This window comes from Oncorhynchus mykiss, chromosome 19 (genome assembly GCF_057628025.1).
Source record: "Oncorhynchus mykiss isolate SJ-2025 chromosome 19, ASM5762802v1, whole genome shotgun sequence".
Lineage (NCBI taxonomy): Eukaryota > Metazoa > Chordata > Actinopteri > Salmoniformes > Salmonidae > Oncorhynchus > Oncorhynchus mykiss.
This window is the reverse complement of record NC_143040.1, coordinates 18,561,839-18,579,117: the sequence shown is the minus strand read 5'-3', so window position 1 is coordinate 18,579,117 and position 17,279 is coordinate 18,561,839. Positions and strand designations below refer to the sequence as shown.

Below are 17,279 nucleotides of genomic sequence, written 5' to 3'. Positions count from 1 at the left end.
GGAGGATGGACGCACTACGTTGTGTGCCAGTAGCCTGTGGGGGTTTGAGGAGGATGGACGCACTACGTTGTGTACCAGTAGCCTGTGGGGGTTTGAGGAGGATGGACTCACTGCGTTGTGTGCCAGTAGTCTGTGGGGATTTGTGCCTGTAGTCTGGGGGGTGGGGTTTGAGTGAATAAATCCTCTTCCACAGTTTCAAAAACAAAACGGGTGTTTTCCTTTTATTCATACTTATTAAGCTGGAATGACCCCAGCATACTTCAGATGCTCTAATAATTCATTCATTCATCATCTCTCCCACTCCTATTGTTTGCCGGCCGGCGAATTAGAAGCTTGGTTAAATCCGTTAGTGAATGTTTGTTGGCCTTCCTACGCCATCGGTCAGCTACAGTGAAGACCCGTCTGTCACTCGCTCTTCAACCATGGTGACGGCCTAAGAGCAAAGTCCCCCTTCTAGACTAAATAGTCTTGTTGTATTGTTACAGAGGCGCCTGAGGGATGAAGTAGTGTGTGAGCTGTGTCGCCAGTGTGTGAGCCACTGTAGTCCTGTATATTGTAGACAGTCTACAGACACCACCAGTGTGTTTCCAGTTCCTCCACTGTGGGAGCTCTAAGTTGCCTGCTATTTTAATGAAAGGAAATCCTCGGATACACTCTGAGAGAATTCCCTGAGCCACCCCAAAAAATGTATCCCTGTCTGCACCGCACAAGAGGAGTGGAGGGAGAATAGGAAAAATGTTAAATGCACAAATCAGTCCCAGCATCAATCTGAACCCCGGCCTCCCGTCCCGGCGGTGGTTATTTGGGAGTCTTGTTTGCTGTGCCAAGTGTGTCCTGAGGCGGCTTGAGGAGCCTGTGAACGCTGACGCTTTCGCTGTGTTCCTCTGCTTTCCTCAGCACCAGCCCCCCCCCCACTGTTAAGCTTCTTTAAAGTCTATGCTGCTAGCTAGCTACCGGGCCTGATTGGATGCTGCTGCTGCTACTACTGCTACATATTGGCTTTTTCATTTGGAAGGATGTGTGATACTGCATTGGAAAAGGTTTTTGAACTCTCCAGATGGTTGAAATGGCCCTAATCAAAGACGATATTGACTATGTTCATGGATGGATTGGTACAGGAAGGAGAAGGTACTTTCTGCCACCATCTGTAATCGTTAGTGGATTGAACAACCGTTTCTGAAGTTAGCGATCCAAAGGCACCCCATAATGTGTCTCCAGGCTGACAGAGACAGATCCTGCATCCCACTGCTGGCTTGCCTCTGAAGCTAAGCATGGTTGGTCCTGGATGGGAGACCAGATGCTGCTGGGAGTGGTGTTGGAGTGCCAGTAAGAGGCACTCTTTCCTTTGGTCCCCCCAAAAATATCCCAATGCCCCAGGGCAGTGATTGGGGACATTGCCTTATGTAAGGTGCTGTCTTTCGGATGGGATGTTAAGCAGGTGTCCTGTCTCTCTGTGATCGCTAAAGATCCCATGGTGTTAACCCCGGTGTCCTGGCTAAATTCCCAATCTGTCCCTCATACCATCATGGCCACATAATCATCCCCAGCTTCCAATTGGCTCATTCATCCCCTCTCCTCTCCCCTGTAGCTATTCTCCAGGTCGTTGCTGTAAATGAGAATGTGTTCACAGTCAACTTACCTGGTAAGATCAGGGTTAAATCAGAGTGAGAGAGTCCCTCCACTCCAACCCCCTCCACTTTGGCCAGCCAGCTGTGTGTGGGTCAGTATCCTGGCTCCCTCCTGTCACACAGACTGACCACCTGGGCAAACAGATGGGAATTTGATACGGCTAATTCGTCTAACTTGCACCGATCGCTAGCTCGATTAGCCCCCGTCCCCAGTGCACACAGTTGACAGAGTGACTGACGGCAGCCCACTGAGCTGAAGTGATGGCAAGGCCCCTGGCAGACTTTAGCATTAGCCGTAAGAGATCGCTCAACCTAGCACAGCTGGGAGAGGCCATAGGGCATGTTTAGCTAAATGCTACAGATGAATATGTGACGTCAGAAACAAGAATATAAAGATGGCTGCCAAACTAGGAGCTTTTGAAGGGTGGTGATACAGATATTAAACGAATAGCCGGATATAATTTGGGTATTTGGCCATCACACATGGCAAAGGAATGAAACAGACTTGAACCCTAGCTAGCATTCCATGTAGGGCCTGTACAAAAATGTACAGTCAATAATCTGGAGCCTGTGTGGACATCTGTAAGTAAGCAGCTGGAGACCAGATGTGCTAGCATCAGGCTAGCATGTTGTAAGTGTAGCCAACTGGAAGAGCAGTTAAATGTTTCATGGGTGGTAGTGGGGACACGTGTGGTGTCCTCGACAGCACACTGACTCCTGCACGTGCAAACGCTCACTGGGTCCTCCTAACGCTGGGTGGGATGGGGAAATGGGATGCAAAATATATATCCACAGGGAAAAGCACAAGCAGGATATCTAAATAAATGAAATTACTGAGCCTATAACTTTGGTATCCTGCGTGTGCTTTTCCCTGTGGATACATATTTGGAATTAGCACCGCAAACATCTACTTGGAACAGTTTATTATAGTCTTGGCTGAAAGGACTTTTGTATAAAATGGGATTCCAACATTATGTTGACAAATGGGATGTATAGACCTCTCTGCTCAAATGGAATATACAGGACAAGGGTATATGCACCCAGTCCTTATGCAGACACATCAACATGTTTTTTTCCCCCATGTTTGGATGTCTGATTGATTGTTTGAGTTGCGTGGAATTTCTCAAAGCTGGAAACACAGAGTTCTGATCGAATCGAGAGAAAAGCCAATTAAACATTTTTGATGTGGAACTAATTTGGAAGAGAACTTCAAATGTTTGTTTGAGGAGAATACGATTTTCCCTCGTGTGTGCGTGTATGTGTGTGTGTACCTGTTTTTACCCTACCTTTATCTTGACTCACACAAATACCCTCTCCTTCAGCAAACACCGCAGAATGTCAGATAGCCTGCGTTGTTTGACTGTTCTTAAAAGCTTAGCCCTATTTCAAAGAAAGTTTTCCTACTCTATTTACATATTTAGGATTTACGCTACTGGCGTGGAGCGTCAGATAGTGTTTTTCATCTTCAGCATAAGCCTGTGCTTTATCTTTTGGGGGTACCGTTTTAATTGGAAGTTTGGTACAAAGCAAGTGGTGCAAAAGAGGATCAAATCCTATGCTTAGAGGATTACACTGTACATTAGTGGATGCATTGGAAGGCCTGATCTGAAATTGAGCTGGTTTTGAAATGCGGAGAAGTCTCTGGTATCTGTGATATATATTTCTAAGTATCTTGCATTGGAAGGTAAATCCAGGCTTTAAAGTGATTTTACAGTAGCTATGCGTAACGTGTCCATTAGAAGATATAGGTGTTTGCAGGTTTGTAATAGCTGTATTTTTAAAAGGTATATATTTCTGTCTGTGCTGACATGTGAGGGTCATAACTGGAGCTACAAGCTCAGCCAGATAAGAAGCTCAGGCTAGTAATGAACTGGGGTGTAATCATTTGTCCAAACAAATGGTTTTATTGGACAAATTCAGGTGGGTCCTTCCCCATTTCGTTCCAATTGCGTCCGTTTAAGAAAAGCTTTGCAACAGAATCGGCGTAATGAATACACTCCTGTGTCCAGACGAAACAGTTCTGTACTCAAGGGTGTGACTCCTTAAGGATTGGTGGCATGCAGCCGATAGGCTTCTGTGTTTGGTCTATGAGTTTGATAACATGATCTTGTAATCTATGACATTGAAGATGAAGATGCTGAATTTGATGCAGTGGCGCTTTAAAGTTGAGCTAATAGTGTGGATTTGAGAGAGACCACTAAGCGTTGCAAGACCAGATGGGAGGGAGTGCTGGGTGTCACTGGGCTCTACTATGAGGCCTTTTGCCTGACGTGGAAAGCCTCTTTCAGGTATAAGTATCTTAATGGCTTGCAATGTGTCCAATACTGACACATCTTTTCTTCTCTATCTTTTCCAGGTCCGTCGTTCAAGCCGAGCTGCAGCAAGGCCCAGAGGTATCTAGAGTTCATCCCTATCAACCTGCACACCCAGAGGATGAGGGTGACGTGTCCCAGACAAACAGGTGTGTGTCCAAATGGACCTATAAAGCATACGGGTTGTATTCATTAGGCACCAAAAACGGATTCAAACAGGGAAGGACTAGCTGGACTTGTCCAATAAGAAATGTACATTTTAGTTTTCAGGGTTATGGTGTGCCCTAATGAATATAACCCTGACTATTACAACTTCACGGGGGTTTTCCAGCTGCTGGGAATGAGCACTGGGGTCTTGAACGTCACCTACAGCCGTTGCAGTTCAAGAGTTCACGTCCTTTGCTCTACTTCTTCTCTTGTCAGGAGAGCGCACAAGGCGCGGATCAGAGGCATCTGGGGTGCTGACAGGTGCACATTAACTCTGACAGACAGACCGACCGGCAGACAATGGTCTAACGAAGCCCTACGCGTTTGGCCCTGAGAGGGAATACACAGAATAGCCTGCCTTAGAGCTTCCATCTCCCTCTACAACCAACCCCAATACTCACCTCTCTAGTTCGGCCCTAGACTTGTCAAGATGCATTATGGCCGCTGACACGCTTCTACACGCTAGCTCTGGGATGCGCTCAGTAACTGCAAACGTGCTAGCTCTTGGGGAATGTTCCTCAGTTTCGAGTTGTCTCGGCGTTTGATTGATTGTAAAGTTGAAGGCTAGACAAGCCTTGACACAGATCTCGACTACTCTGCACATCAGGGACATACAATAAGGAGAATAAGGGGAATGGAGCTGTTAGCGAAAACCACGACCACTGACTGACTGGTCAAAAAGAAGGGTTAGTCAGAAGTCTACCACCCTTGAGAAAGAGGGAGAATGTGTTGAAAGAGATCGTTCCTGGTTCAGTTCAGCTTGGTCTCTGTTGCCAAGTTTCCAGAAGACACAATAGCTCTTGAAACACATGGTGATGCATTGTTTGTTGATAAAATGGCTTCCACAGAGTCTAGTCTGGTCACTCCCTCGGGCAGTTGTTTCCTTTGGGGTGAAAAACGATTTGACTTTGTCCATCCATGTAAATGACCTCAACGTCCTTTCTATTAGTCACCTAGTTTTCTGTGCTTGTCAGGAATTATAGTCGTATTTCCTCTAGTTTGGTCTTTCTTTCCTCCCAAACCAAACCAAACCATGCATAGCTTTTGCATTTGGATTTGCGTTCCACTATTGATCATGTAGTGAGTGAATGAGAGAAGGTGACGATACTAGCGACTGGCTGGCGTGGGAGCACAGTATGATGACTCAGTCACCATTTACGGCATTGTTTGAACGACAGACCATCTAGGGGCGATCACATCTGTGGCCATCTCGAGGAAGAGACATTCCCACAGATGTCCTAGGGTCACTGAAGCCAGGAGAGGTGTAAAGACAGATGAGACTTGAATCGACTAAATTCATGTTTGGATTGTTTCAAGAGTTCAGGAAGAGCTACATGTTTCAGTCGTCAGCGTATGGATTCATTGCTACAGAGAAACTGTCGTTCTGTTCATCGGGCGGCGGATAGTTCAAAGAAGAGCAACACAGGTGTGCTCTTATCATACGGTGTTGAGGTGTGGTGATTAGATCCGAGAATGTGTGGGTTTTCATGTCTTTGTTGTACTGTTTTGGGCTATCAAAGTGAAGTTAATTAGACAATAGGAGATACAGGGAATTGGCGCTCTTGGAAGAATAAAAGTTGAGTTTTAACTTAGATCATGGAGTCATTGGTTAACCTGATATACATTGGTACTGTCGTGGTGAATATTCTATGCTGTTAAGACTTATTGTTAAACGGATATTTTGTATCCTTTTAATCGTGAAGATTTCTGGTGTGTGTTATTTGCAAATTGCATTCTTATTGCGTAACTGTAATAAATGTGATTACTTTTAAATGGATACGAACCGCAGTCCTCACATTTTTGAGTAATTTTCCTTGAATTATTATTTGGTGAAATGTTTAATGGTAAATGTTATTCACAATAGTCATAGCATAAATGCTTGGTCTAACTCTACTTAATGCTAAGCCATTGATTGCAAGATATTAGCACCTTGTTCCTCAGCCTCTCAATAATTGCAGAGAAAGGAAACAGTGTTATAAACTCCATTTGGGCTATGTATAAGGGACATTTTATCTCCCTTAACCCATTCCCATGTCCTGTTTAAGTATGAATTATTCAAATGTATCTCACCGGCCCGCAATAATTTCTCCTCCCAGGGAGAGAAAGACAGTCGATTTATGGGGGCGGAGGGGGGACACACTAGGAAATCAGCTAGAGCAAATTGGCCCGTGTGACTGATGTTGTCGGCTCACCATTGTATTTCATTGTGTCGCTGTATGTTGTGAGGCAGTAGCCAATTAAGGGGAGCTGGGAAGTTTGAGAACCCAGGGGCTGAGCAGGGAGAGGTGGGGGACAATGGGGGACAATGGGGGCCATGTCGGCGACCATGGGATCATTAAGACGGAAGCGTGGGGCGAGTGCCAACCAATACCCTTCCCAACCTTCGCATTCAGAGCAGCTCTGTCAGTAATGCTGTCAACGGGACTTCTCAAACAGGACTTTCTGTGGCGGCTGGCTGGTCTGCCGTCCCAGAGGCCGTTCGTTAGCTGTCCTCCACCGCACTAAACCACCACAATGGAGGATTCACGCACGCACGCACGCACACACACACACAACACACACACACACACACACACACACACACACCTACCTTCTGAGGAAAGAAAGTTGATATAAGTCTCATGTTTGTCTTTTTCTCAAACCCTCCCCTCCTTCTTGACCCCCCCCTTCTTCATGTTCCCATCCCTTCCTCTCTACTTGGTGTATTGTACTGTACAACACAGTTCCCGCTAACCCCAGGCGGGACACCTTCTTGCCTCCCCAGATGCATTCTATGACGTGATCACAGTGGGGGCTCCAGCGGCCCACTTCCAGGGCTTTAAGGGCGGAGGGCTGCAGCGACTACTGAGCAGACATGAGGCAGAGAAGAAGAGGTGAGACAGCCTCATTATACAACACATACAATGCAGCAGAGACAGGGCTGCCTTGGAAAATAGATTAATACCCAAATGCAACCCTCCTGGTTAAATAAAGCATTAAAGTGTCTTTGTCCAAAAAGGCACCATATTCCATGTATAGTACAGTGCACTACTTTTGGCCTGGGTATAGGGTGCCATTTTGGATTGGCCCACTTTAAGGTGGAGAGGTATAAGATACTAACAGAGAAGGATGGATGTAAGTCTGTCTCTGACTGGATTTCATGTGAGGCTTGTTCTGCTAACGACAGGTGAATGTAGCAGGGCCAGCATTGGTAGTGACAGATTCATTTGGTCCTGACATCAGGATTTGATTTGTGCAAGTAGGACTAGGCTACGCAGTACTGTTAGTGACAGCTGAGCTGGGAGGTTTGACTCAATTGGGATCTGCTCTGTTTGCCACTGACGGCTATATTTGACTGGAGGGGCGTAGGCCCTAATGCCGATGAGACTGTTGACTGACTCAGGCTTTTTGTATTTACTCACCGGCTTCTCTCTCTGTGCGGTGGCCATTTTGGATCTTCCAGGTCCCTTCGCAATAACCCTGAGTCGTCCTTATTGACACTCCGAGAGACTGTGATTGAATTGTGTCTGTTTGATTCAATTACCTAGCGCCCATCGCGGGCTGTGGCTGTGTGCATGATGTAGAGTCTCTCTCTCTGACGGAGAAGACATGTCTAATTGGTATGTTCTCATTGAGTGGGGCCGTCACAGGCCTGACAAACACCCCGATGGGGGTAATATAGTGATGTAGGTGAACTGAGAACAGTGACAGTACAGTAACAGTCCCAACCACCATCCCCCATAGCTATTCATAAAGCGTCTCATAGTAAGAAGTGCTGATCTAGGATCAGGCCCTCCCTCGTCCATTTCATCGAATTCGATATTATGTCAAATGCTAAACTGATCCTAGATCAGCACTCCCACTCTGAGACGTTTTAAGAATACAGCTTGGCCCTGGGGTCGTTAATCAAGATGGCCGCCTTAATGTCCTCCGATCTGAGATCAGCGTTTTGTATCTTGTCGACGTTTGCCCTTCCCATGCTGTAAGATGGAGGGGGGTTGTCATGGGTTCAACATGTGCCCACTTGAGTGATGCCTGAGGAAATGAGAAGTGATTTTCCCCAAAGCTTCTCTGTCGAGTGCCGAGTCATTACGGACCATGTCAGAGCCAATTAGTTACACTGAGTTTAGAGCTCAACAAAGAAGAGGAGATGGAGAGAAAGAAAGAAAGAGAGAGAAAGAAAGAATGAAACCGAGAGAAAAGAAGTTTGAAGAAAAATAAGTTAGAGCATTTTTTTATGAACTGCACAAGCGAATTTGCCCAGTAGTCAACGCTTATCTGCTAGCAAACACTACGATAAGAGTTAGCATATTTTGGGACGAAGAGAGTCCACTGAAGTAAAATCAATTGCTTTGAAAGAGAGATTAGACTGGGCAAGGAAGGAGTACCCAGGGATACTTTTTTTGTCTCTTAGCTAACTGTAGCTTATATTTTTCAATTTTCCGCCTAGCTAACCGAGGAACGGTTAGGGGGGACAAGCCCCGTCTCATGTCTGACCCGGAATCCAGTCATTTGTCAGTCATTTCCCTAAAATGGGATTTCATGCTCCTCTTGGATTTGCTTCATTGGCATTTTAATGGAGTTGCATGTTTTCTTTCAATGGGGGAAAATCCATTTCCGTGATTTAATGTTATGCCACGGTGGACACTTTTATTTTTTTATTTTATTTTAATTATTATTTTACATTTGACCCCTTTTTCTCCACAATTTCGTGGTGTCCAATTGTTTAGTAGCTACTATCTTGTCTCATCGCTACAACTCCCGTACGGGCTCGGGAGAGACGAAGGTTGAAAGTCATGCGTCCTCCGATACACAACCCAACCAGCCGCACTGCTTCTTAACACAGCGCGCATCCAACCCGGAAGCCAGCCGCACCAATGTGTCGGAGGAAACACTGTGCACCTGGCCACCTTGGTTAGCGCGCACTGCGCCCGGCCCACCACAGGAGTCGCTGGTGCGCGATGAGACAAGGATATCCCTACCGGCCAAGCCCTCCCTAACCCGGACGACGCTAGGCCAATTGTGTGTCGCCCCACGGACCTCCCGGTGAGCCTGGGCGCGAACCCAGAGTCTCTGGTGGCACAGCTGGCGCTGCAGTATAGCGCCCTTAACCACTGCTCCACCCGGGAGGCCCAGGACACTTTTATTTTGACTCGAGCATATCTGCCAAGAGGTGCTCTTCAATGTGCTGTTGAAGACCGTGTTTAGTGTTTTGAAATAAATTGAAATTAAGTCATGTTATGAAAATAGATAGCGAGGTTAGACCTAATCTGTAGACACACACAGACAGACACCCTGCCTTTGAACAAGAGCCTTTTGTAATCGTCTTTGATTAAAGGGAACACTAGTCTAGATGTGAGACTTGCCTGTTCAATGACATATAAATGAATCAAAGGGAGGAGAGGAAAAATGAAAAACCTGGAGGTGGAATCAGGAGGGCAAAAAAAGAGCCATTCATCTCGGGCACCTAGAGGAGGGGAAGGGGGAGACGAGAGAGGGGAGAGGGAGGGGGGAGAGGAGAGAGCAGGGATGGATGGAGGGAGGGGAGAGGAGAGAGGAGAGGAGAGCAGAGAGGGAGGGGAGAGCGGAGCGGAGGGGAGAGCGGAGAGGGAGGGGAGAGCGGAGAGGGAGGGGAGGGAGAAGGGAGGGGTGGAGACGGGAGAGATGGTGAAGAGAGAGAGTGGGTAGGGAAGGATGCGGGGATAGAAGAGGAGTGTGCAAAAGAGAGGGATGCGAGAGAGGGTGAGAGATGGGGAGAGGGAGAGAGAGCGGGATGGGAGCAACAGCCCGAGCCAGTGGTATCTTCTTAGTATGGGGCCTTGAAAGGAAGTTAAATTAACAGCTGCACTTCGGGCCCCATCAGTATCCTACAAAGCTATTTACATACAGGGCAGGTGCATTTAGCTTTCATTAATGCCTTCCACCCAAATGGCTGTTTGAAAAGTCAACGATTTTTCTTCTTTTTTTCTTCTTTTTAATTGAACCCTGTAGACGTTGCAGACTAATCTTTCTTTAACAAGCCCCTCCTTTGAATCATTCAGCTTTTTGTACAGTAGACGCTTACTTTGGCTGGAGCCCAGGTTTATTTAATGTGCATCATCAGGATCTGTAAGGGGGAACACTGCTGGGCTGAGGTTGAAGCACTTCTTGTTTTTATACAGTACTCTCTCGCTCTCTCGTTCTCGCTCTCTCCAATTGTGTGCGTGTTATTCCCAGGTGTTAGTTGAAACAGACAGATGCCTATTGGTTTCAAAGAGAGGACCTTGGTAGTTTTTTTTATTTTATTTAACCAGGTAGGCTAGTTGAGAACAAGTTCTCATTTACAACTACGACCTGGCCAAGATAAAGCAAAGCAGTGTGAACAGACAACACAGAGTTACACATGGAGTAAACAAACGTCTATACAGTGTGTGCAAATGGAGAAGAGTAGGGAGGTAAGGCAGTAAATAGGTCATAGCGGTGAAATAATGACAATTTATCAATGAAACACTGGAGTGATAGATGTGCAAGTAGAGATACTGGGGTGCAAAGGAGCAAAATAAGTTGCGTATTAGAACCAGTAGTGAACTGATTAACACTATCTTGTTCAAACACAGGCTGTTTTGGCATCAGGCTGTCTGTCTGTGTGATGGAGAAGGGCAGTAGCCCTGGTCAGATGTAAGAAACTGTGCATTTCATTTCATATTACTATGCTCCTGTCCTCCTATATGATAGTGTGGGTTTTGACCGTAGCCCTGGTCAGACCTACAGTAAGGACTGGTCTGAAATCAGTGCCTAGTCCCGTGAGAGAGTGGCTGTTGGTCCTGGTCTGATTTGAGAAACAGTTCTAAGATCAGTTGCTATCCAGCACTGTCTTACGACAGACTGGGCTTTGGGGAATGAGACCTGAGGAACCAATGGGCACAATCTTGTTCAAACACAGGCTGTTCTGGCATCAGTCTGGTGCAGGTTGTATGTCTGTTTGATGGAGGAGGACTTTGACAGTGGCCCTATTAATTGGTCTGCGATCAGTTGCATTCCAGCCTTGTCTCTATGACGGAGTGGGTTTTTGCAACGGCATTGGTCTGGTCAGGTCCAGGCTGGTCTAGGATCAGTTGCTATCCAGTCCTCTCACTTATGACAGCGTGGACATTGGCAGTAACCAGACTGGTCTAGGATCAGTTGCTATCCCATCCTCTCACTTATGACAGAGTGGGCTTTGGCAGTGACCAGACTGGTCTAGGATCAGTTGCCTTACAGTGCCAGGCCTGTCTTTGTCTCAATGACAGAGTGTGTTTTTTGGCCCGAGGAGTTGTGGGCCTCAGTCCTGCCGTCCTCCGATGCAGTGTTCTGCTCCTGCTGGCTGTCAACAGCAGGCCTGGAAGCTCTTCATTAATTTCCTTCCCCACTATTAATTAGCCATGAGCCAGAGACACGGGCTTAATTAGAGACGAGAGGCTGTTGCTTCTTCTTCTTCTCCTCCTTTTTCTCTTTCCCTCTCTCCCTCTCATTACTGTCATAACCAATTCCCATTGATCGTTTAGGAACATCAAGGGAGGACGTTTTGCTAGACTGCTTACTATTTGCTAGTTTTGATAAGTCCTCCTAATAGGTCGGTCTAGAGTGGGTGGGTGGATGCTCCAGGGCGGAGAGCGAGGTGTGGGATAGCTAGCCCACTAGGGAGGCTGTGTCTGGGGGAGAGTTGGGTCGAAAAAGACCCCCCCCCCCCCCCCCCCCCCTCCTGGGAGGTTCTGGTTCTCTCAGATGTAACCTACCGGAGATATAAGATCATCTGCAGAGTAACAACACGTATACAAACATGTATTTTACATTTAACTAGCTAGCTTGTGGCTCAGAAAATTGCCAGTAGATAAGAAATACAACCAAAATCCTTTGCTTCTTGATTAAACACCTAACAACAACATTCCTCCACCATTGTAAACAAGGATATTCCAGGTCGGGTGTCCATTTTCAAGCTTTTCCCTTAACAAGCAGGGTTTCTGTTCTCTTCACTGTGCTTGTCAGCAGCCATCTTGGCTTTGGTGGAAGCTAGCTTGCTTATTGGACTGACAGGACATCCTGATGAGGAATTGATGGTTTCCCTCCAATAACCAGCTCCGATATAGGTCAATGCTCTCCTGTGGCATCAGGCGGTAGGGACCATGTGTAAACACTGATTATCCACAGCACAGGATACCTAATGGCTGGATTTGTACTTATGAGTCAACAGTGTTGTTATGCAGCTGGAATTAGCTCATGAGTCTCTGTCTGCCTCACTCAGACAATGTCGTTTTTCCGGTGGTATTCTGTTTTATTGATCTTCTTCCATTTGTACCCTCCTGCAAAATGTGGTAATAAGAACTCCGACTCAAAGAGAATGCCCAAGTTTTAACGAAATTACTTACGTAAGTTATCATTCAAACAAATGTTGGCTTTTTTCCTAGTATTCCCTAGCAACTTCCCTAGTATTGACTATAGGCTACTCTGTAGAGATGGGATAAGATGCTACTGGATCTTATAAGAGGCCGAAGTCTGATTGTCTATGGGCTGCAGCGGGTGGCCTATCTCCAGAGAACTCATTAGCCGTAATGACAAGGCCAGCGTTTGTTAGCGCTAACCAATCAGATGCTACATTGGCAGCAGCTAGCTAGCCCCCAGTACACCTGAAGTAATAAAGGTCCCCAGGTTTTGGCACTGTACTGATGAAGCAGGTAGAGGATGTGTCATAAAATATTGCTTTCAGGACTCTTCTATTCGCTCTCTCGTTCTCAAGACATTCACTCTTTCAGTCTTCAGTCAGTTATGCCTTGGGATCTGGCTCCAGGGTCTGGCCTACATACAGGCTGTTCAGAGCTGAATCTAAACGAGCTGGGAGGGTTGACTGCCTCAAATCGCTGCCTCGTTAACGCACGCGCTTGGTCTGATGGCAGGAAATCACTGCGGAGAACTCAATGAAAGTCATTGAAACTTTACTTGAGGTGAACGTTTGATTGGGACTGATGTGCCCTGAATCTATGAACGGACAAAACACGTTTCATCTGAGGGTGAAACGCTTCCCTAAAAATGAAAAAAAATATTAATTATTCATCATTTTCATCTGGCTGCAGATATTAATTAGGTGGTTTTAGATTGAAGCGTTGGAAAGCATTGATCTATGATACAGTTTCAGGCAACTAGAGCAACATTTTACTTACTGTATCCAGACTATACCACACACTGTATTGTGGCGGTAATGAATCCAACTAGAAAACGTTTACCAGTGGACTGTTTTTGATTACCCTATTATCTTAGACTACAAACCGATCCATAGTCATCACTGTTCTAAATGGACAAAATAATTGTATGTGGAATGTGTACATTCTGCTTACTAATGACATATAGGAACCTGTCATGGGTTGGCTATTGATTGGAGGCAGAATGAGCTGAAATGAATCTGTTCTTGCAGGTGGTTTGCAATATGCCTGGACATTGGTTACTCTGTGGGTGGGTCATTGATTTAATCTAAATAACCCCCAGGCCCAGGTTCTGTCTACAGTATCATTGATCCATCTCCTTGGTTTCTCACTTCTCGCTCTCTCCGGTCAAGTTAGAAGAGTCAAATATAGTTCTATGGTGAACTTCTGAGTATGTAAAATAGTTGAAAATGTTTAGCACTGCTGAAACTAGCTGGATTCATACAGTCAAATTTAATCGCATGCAATAAATGGTAAAACCTGAGTTTTTACAATTTTTTTACAATGTATCAGTTTTTATCTACACTGCTGTCCTCTAAAATCTTGACCCTTTTCTTTCCCCTCCCTCCCTCCCTCCCTCCCTCCCTCCCTCCCTCCCTCCCTCCCTCCCTCCCTCCCTCCCTCCCTCCATCACCTCTCCAGTTTCAGCACAGCATACCAGTGCATCTACTACTCCCCGGAGCACACAGCCAAGGCCCAGGAGGTGTTGCACAGTGTGGGCCATCTCCAACCTCTCATCTCGGGCCTGGCAGACCAGCTGCTTCAGGCCGCCCAGCAGCACTCCATGTCTGGGCTGAGGGAGGCACTCAAGACCCTGGCTGGAAAGGTGAGTAGGCCTCTACCACAACTATCAGAACCACCACCACCTACCAGCTCTTTCCTTGTTCCTTTCCCCACCATTTAGCTCCAAGCCTGGGGTGGGAGTGCTGCTTAGTGCCCCTGGCTGGATCTCTAGCCACACAGGTCTCCAACCACCACCACAATCTACCCCCTCTGTCCATGTTCCTTTCCCTCACGATGGAGCTCAAAGGTACAGGTAGAGGTGCTATGCTTAACTTGTCTGGATCTGTAACCCCCCCCCCCCCCCGGGTGCAGGAATGGTGCTGGGCTGAATGTCACCATCTGGATGTGTGTAGCACCACAGGGGAGCTCATTTTGGAGCTCTTCCCTCCTGCTGGGCTAATGTGTAATCAGGCAAGGTGAAGCCTGGTAGGTGAAGCCTGGGAGGTGAAGCCTGGAAGGTGAAGCCTGGTAGGTGAAGCCTGGTAGGTGAAGCCTGGGAGGTGAAGCCTGGGAGGTGAAGCCTGGGAGGTGAAGCCGGGAAGGTGAAGCCTGGGAGGTGAAGCCTGGAAGGTGAAGCCTGGTAGGTGAAGCCTGGTAGGTGAAGCCTGGGAGGTGAAGCCTGGGAGGTGAAGCCTGGGAGGTGAAGCCGGGAAGGTGAAGCCTGGGAGGTGAAGCCGGGAAGGTGAAGCCTGGGAGGTGAAGCCGGGAAGGTGAGCTACCAGGGGGATTAAAACTGGAGCTATTTGTAGGAAATCTCCTTTACAGTGACTCTGAGTGTGAACGTGTGTTTTGCCTCAGAGATGATTGTTTATACTGTATTTTGTTGAATATATTTGGCTGCAGCAAGTGTATTTTAGTGACCTGAAGTTGCCCTTCAAGCGTACTGTCACCTACTACAAAACATCTGCCGTGAAGACATCTAGCTCTAGTGTTAAACACACCCCAAACACACACACACCTCTCGTCAAACCCACTGTCCATAACTCATCATTAAAACGCCAAAGCCAACTCAAGTGAATTGCGAGTCGACGAGCACAGAGTTTTATGGACAAGACACTTGGTGTTTTATCCGTGTAATTATGAATTACATCTGGTGCTGTCAGATTTGCAATCTGCTGCAGTGAGTGAGTGAGAGATTGTTTTTGCCACAGTGGAGTAGAGCCCAATCAGACAGCTTAATTGGTACATTCTCTATGTCACCGCTTCCCCTCATCCTTGATTAGACACGCAGGCGGCCTGGTCAGCACCGGCCCTGCTCCTCTGATTGGAACTTCAAACTTTGTGTGTCTCTGTCTCGGTTATTGGGTGTGTGTGGGTGGTGGGCGGAGTGAGGGAAGCTTGTGGTAGGGTGTGTACAGGGGAAAAATATAGTTGGATGGGGAGATTGATTGATGGTTGTCCGTTGGATAGTTGTTCATGTCATATGCATGAGTAGTCTGTCATAGAATGTGTGTTTGCACATTTGCTTATAGTGCTGAGTTCACCCTAAGTAGCTCATCTATCATTTATTTCTTTATTTTATTTATTTTTTTACACTTTTTATTTCACCTTTATTTAACCAGGTAGGCCAGTTGAGAACAAGTTCTCATTTACATTATTGATCATCCGTAGTCCACCTAGCAAAACCACATATTCAGCACACAATTTTCACCATATAATGTATGATCCTGGATCAATTAGGTGGTCTACCCATGGCGTTTCCACGGAAACTCTCAAAACCCACACTCACTCACTCACTCACTCACCCACACACTGTGACTGGAACGAATTGCAAAAATCGCTGAAGTTGGAGACTTTTATCTCCCTCACCAACTTCAAACATCTGCTATCTGAGCAGCTAACCGATCGCTGCAGCTGTACATAGTCTATCGGTAAATATCCCACCCAATTTTACCTACTTCATCCCCATACTGTTTATATTTATTTACTTTTCTGCTCTTTTGCACACCAATATCTCTACCTGTACATGACCATCTGATCATTTATCACTCCAGTGTTAATCTGCTAAATTGTAATTATTCGCCTACCTCCTCATGCCTTTTGCACACAATGTATATAGACTCTCTTTTTTTCTACTGTGTTATTGACTTGTTAATTGTTTACTCCATGTGTAACTCTGTGTTGTTGTCTGTTCACACTGCTATGCTTTATCTTGGCCAGGTCGCAGTTTCAAATGAGAACTTGTTCTCAACTAGCCTACCTGGTTAAATAAAGGTGTTCTCAACTAGCCTACCTGGTTAAATAAAGGTGTTCTCAACTAGCCTACCTGGTTAAATAAAGGTGTTCTCAACTAGCCTACCTGGTTAAATAAAGGTGTTCTCAACTAGCCTACCTGGTTAAATAAAGGTGTTCTCAACTAGCCTACCTGGTTAAATAAAGGTGTTCTCAACTAGCCTACCTGGTTAAATAAAGGTGTTCTCAACTAGCCTACCTGGTTAAATAAAGGTGTTCTCAACTAGCCTACCTGGTTAAATAAAGGTGTTCTCAACTAGCCTACCTGGTTAAATAAAGGTGTTCTCAACTAGCCTACCTGGTTAAATAAAGGTGTTCTCAACTAGCCTACCTGGTTAAATAAAGGTGTTCTCAACTAGCCTACCTGGTTAAATAAAGGTGAAATAAAATACATTTAAAAAACACACACACAGCCATGCTGGCTCCCTGGGTTGGTGTGTGTCCACTGTCCAGACAGATGGATGTGGAGTTTCAGTCGATAGGGAGGGAGAGAGAGAGGGAGAGAGACAGACAGAGCCCTAATGAAAGCACAGAGAGGTTTGATCCACAGTCACGTTACTCACCAAGGAAAGCTCCCACTGCCAGCGTCTCACACAGAGACTTCTCCTCCAGAGAGTCTGGGAGTGAGATGAGCAGTGGGGGGAGAAGTTAGCCTGGGATCCAAACGGATTATTTCACAATTTTCAGCTTGGATTCAAGGCTATGGAGGAGGGTTGTCACTGGGCCGGGTGGATGCTGTAACTCCCCTCAGGGAAAGGGATAGGGGGGAGTTTAAAACAGAAAACCCACACTATGAAACAAAAAAAAGATCTACAACGATCTACGGGTTCTCAGATGCTGTGTTATTACTGCTACTGCTGCTATTGGTGGTGATGATGGTGATGATGATGATCAGTGAAAGAACAATGCATCAATTCATTTCCTGC

General features: G+C 46.2%; 1 protein-coding gene across 21 annotated transcripts in view; it reads left to right on the top strand.

The window, feature by feature from the left end:
• The window catches only part of LOC110498640 (type II inositol 3,4-bisphosphate 4-phosphatase), a 284,799-nt gene that overhangs the window by 228,020 nt on the left and 39,500 nt on the right, over positions 1–17,279 (top strand). For all 21 annotated transcript variants that reach the window (XR_016488810.1, XR_016488813.1, XR_016488812.1 and 18 more), the window contains 3 exons: positions 3,985–4,089; positions 6,912–7,020; positions 13,981–14,164. Coding sequence is in view for 16 of the 21 variants with exons in the window: in XM_036954244.2 (XP_036810139.2) it covers positions 3,985–4,089; positions 6,912–7,020; positions 13,981–14,164 (398 nt within the window). In the remaining 5 variants the exon portion in view is untranslated. The remainder of the gene's footprint in view (positions 1–3,984; positions 4,090–6,911; positions 7,021–13,980; positions 14,165–17,279) is intronic.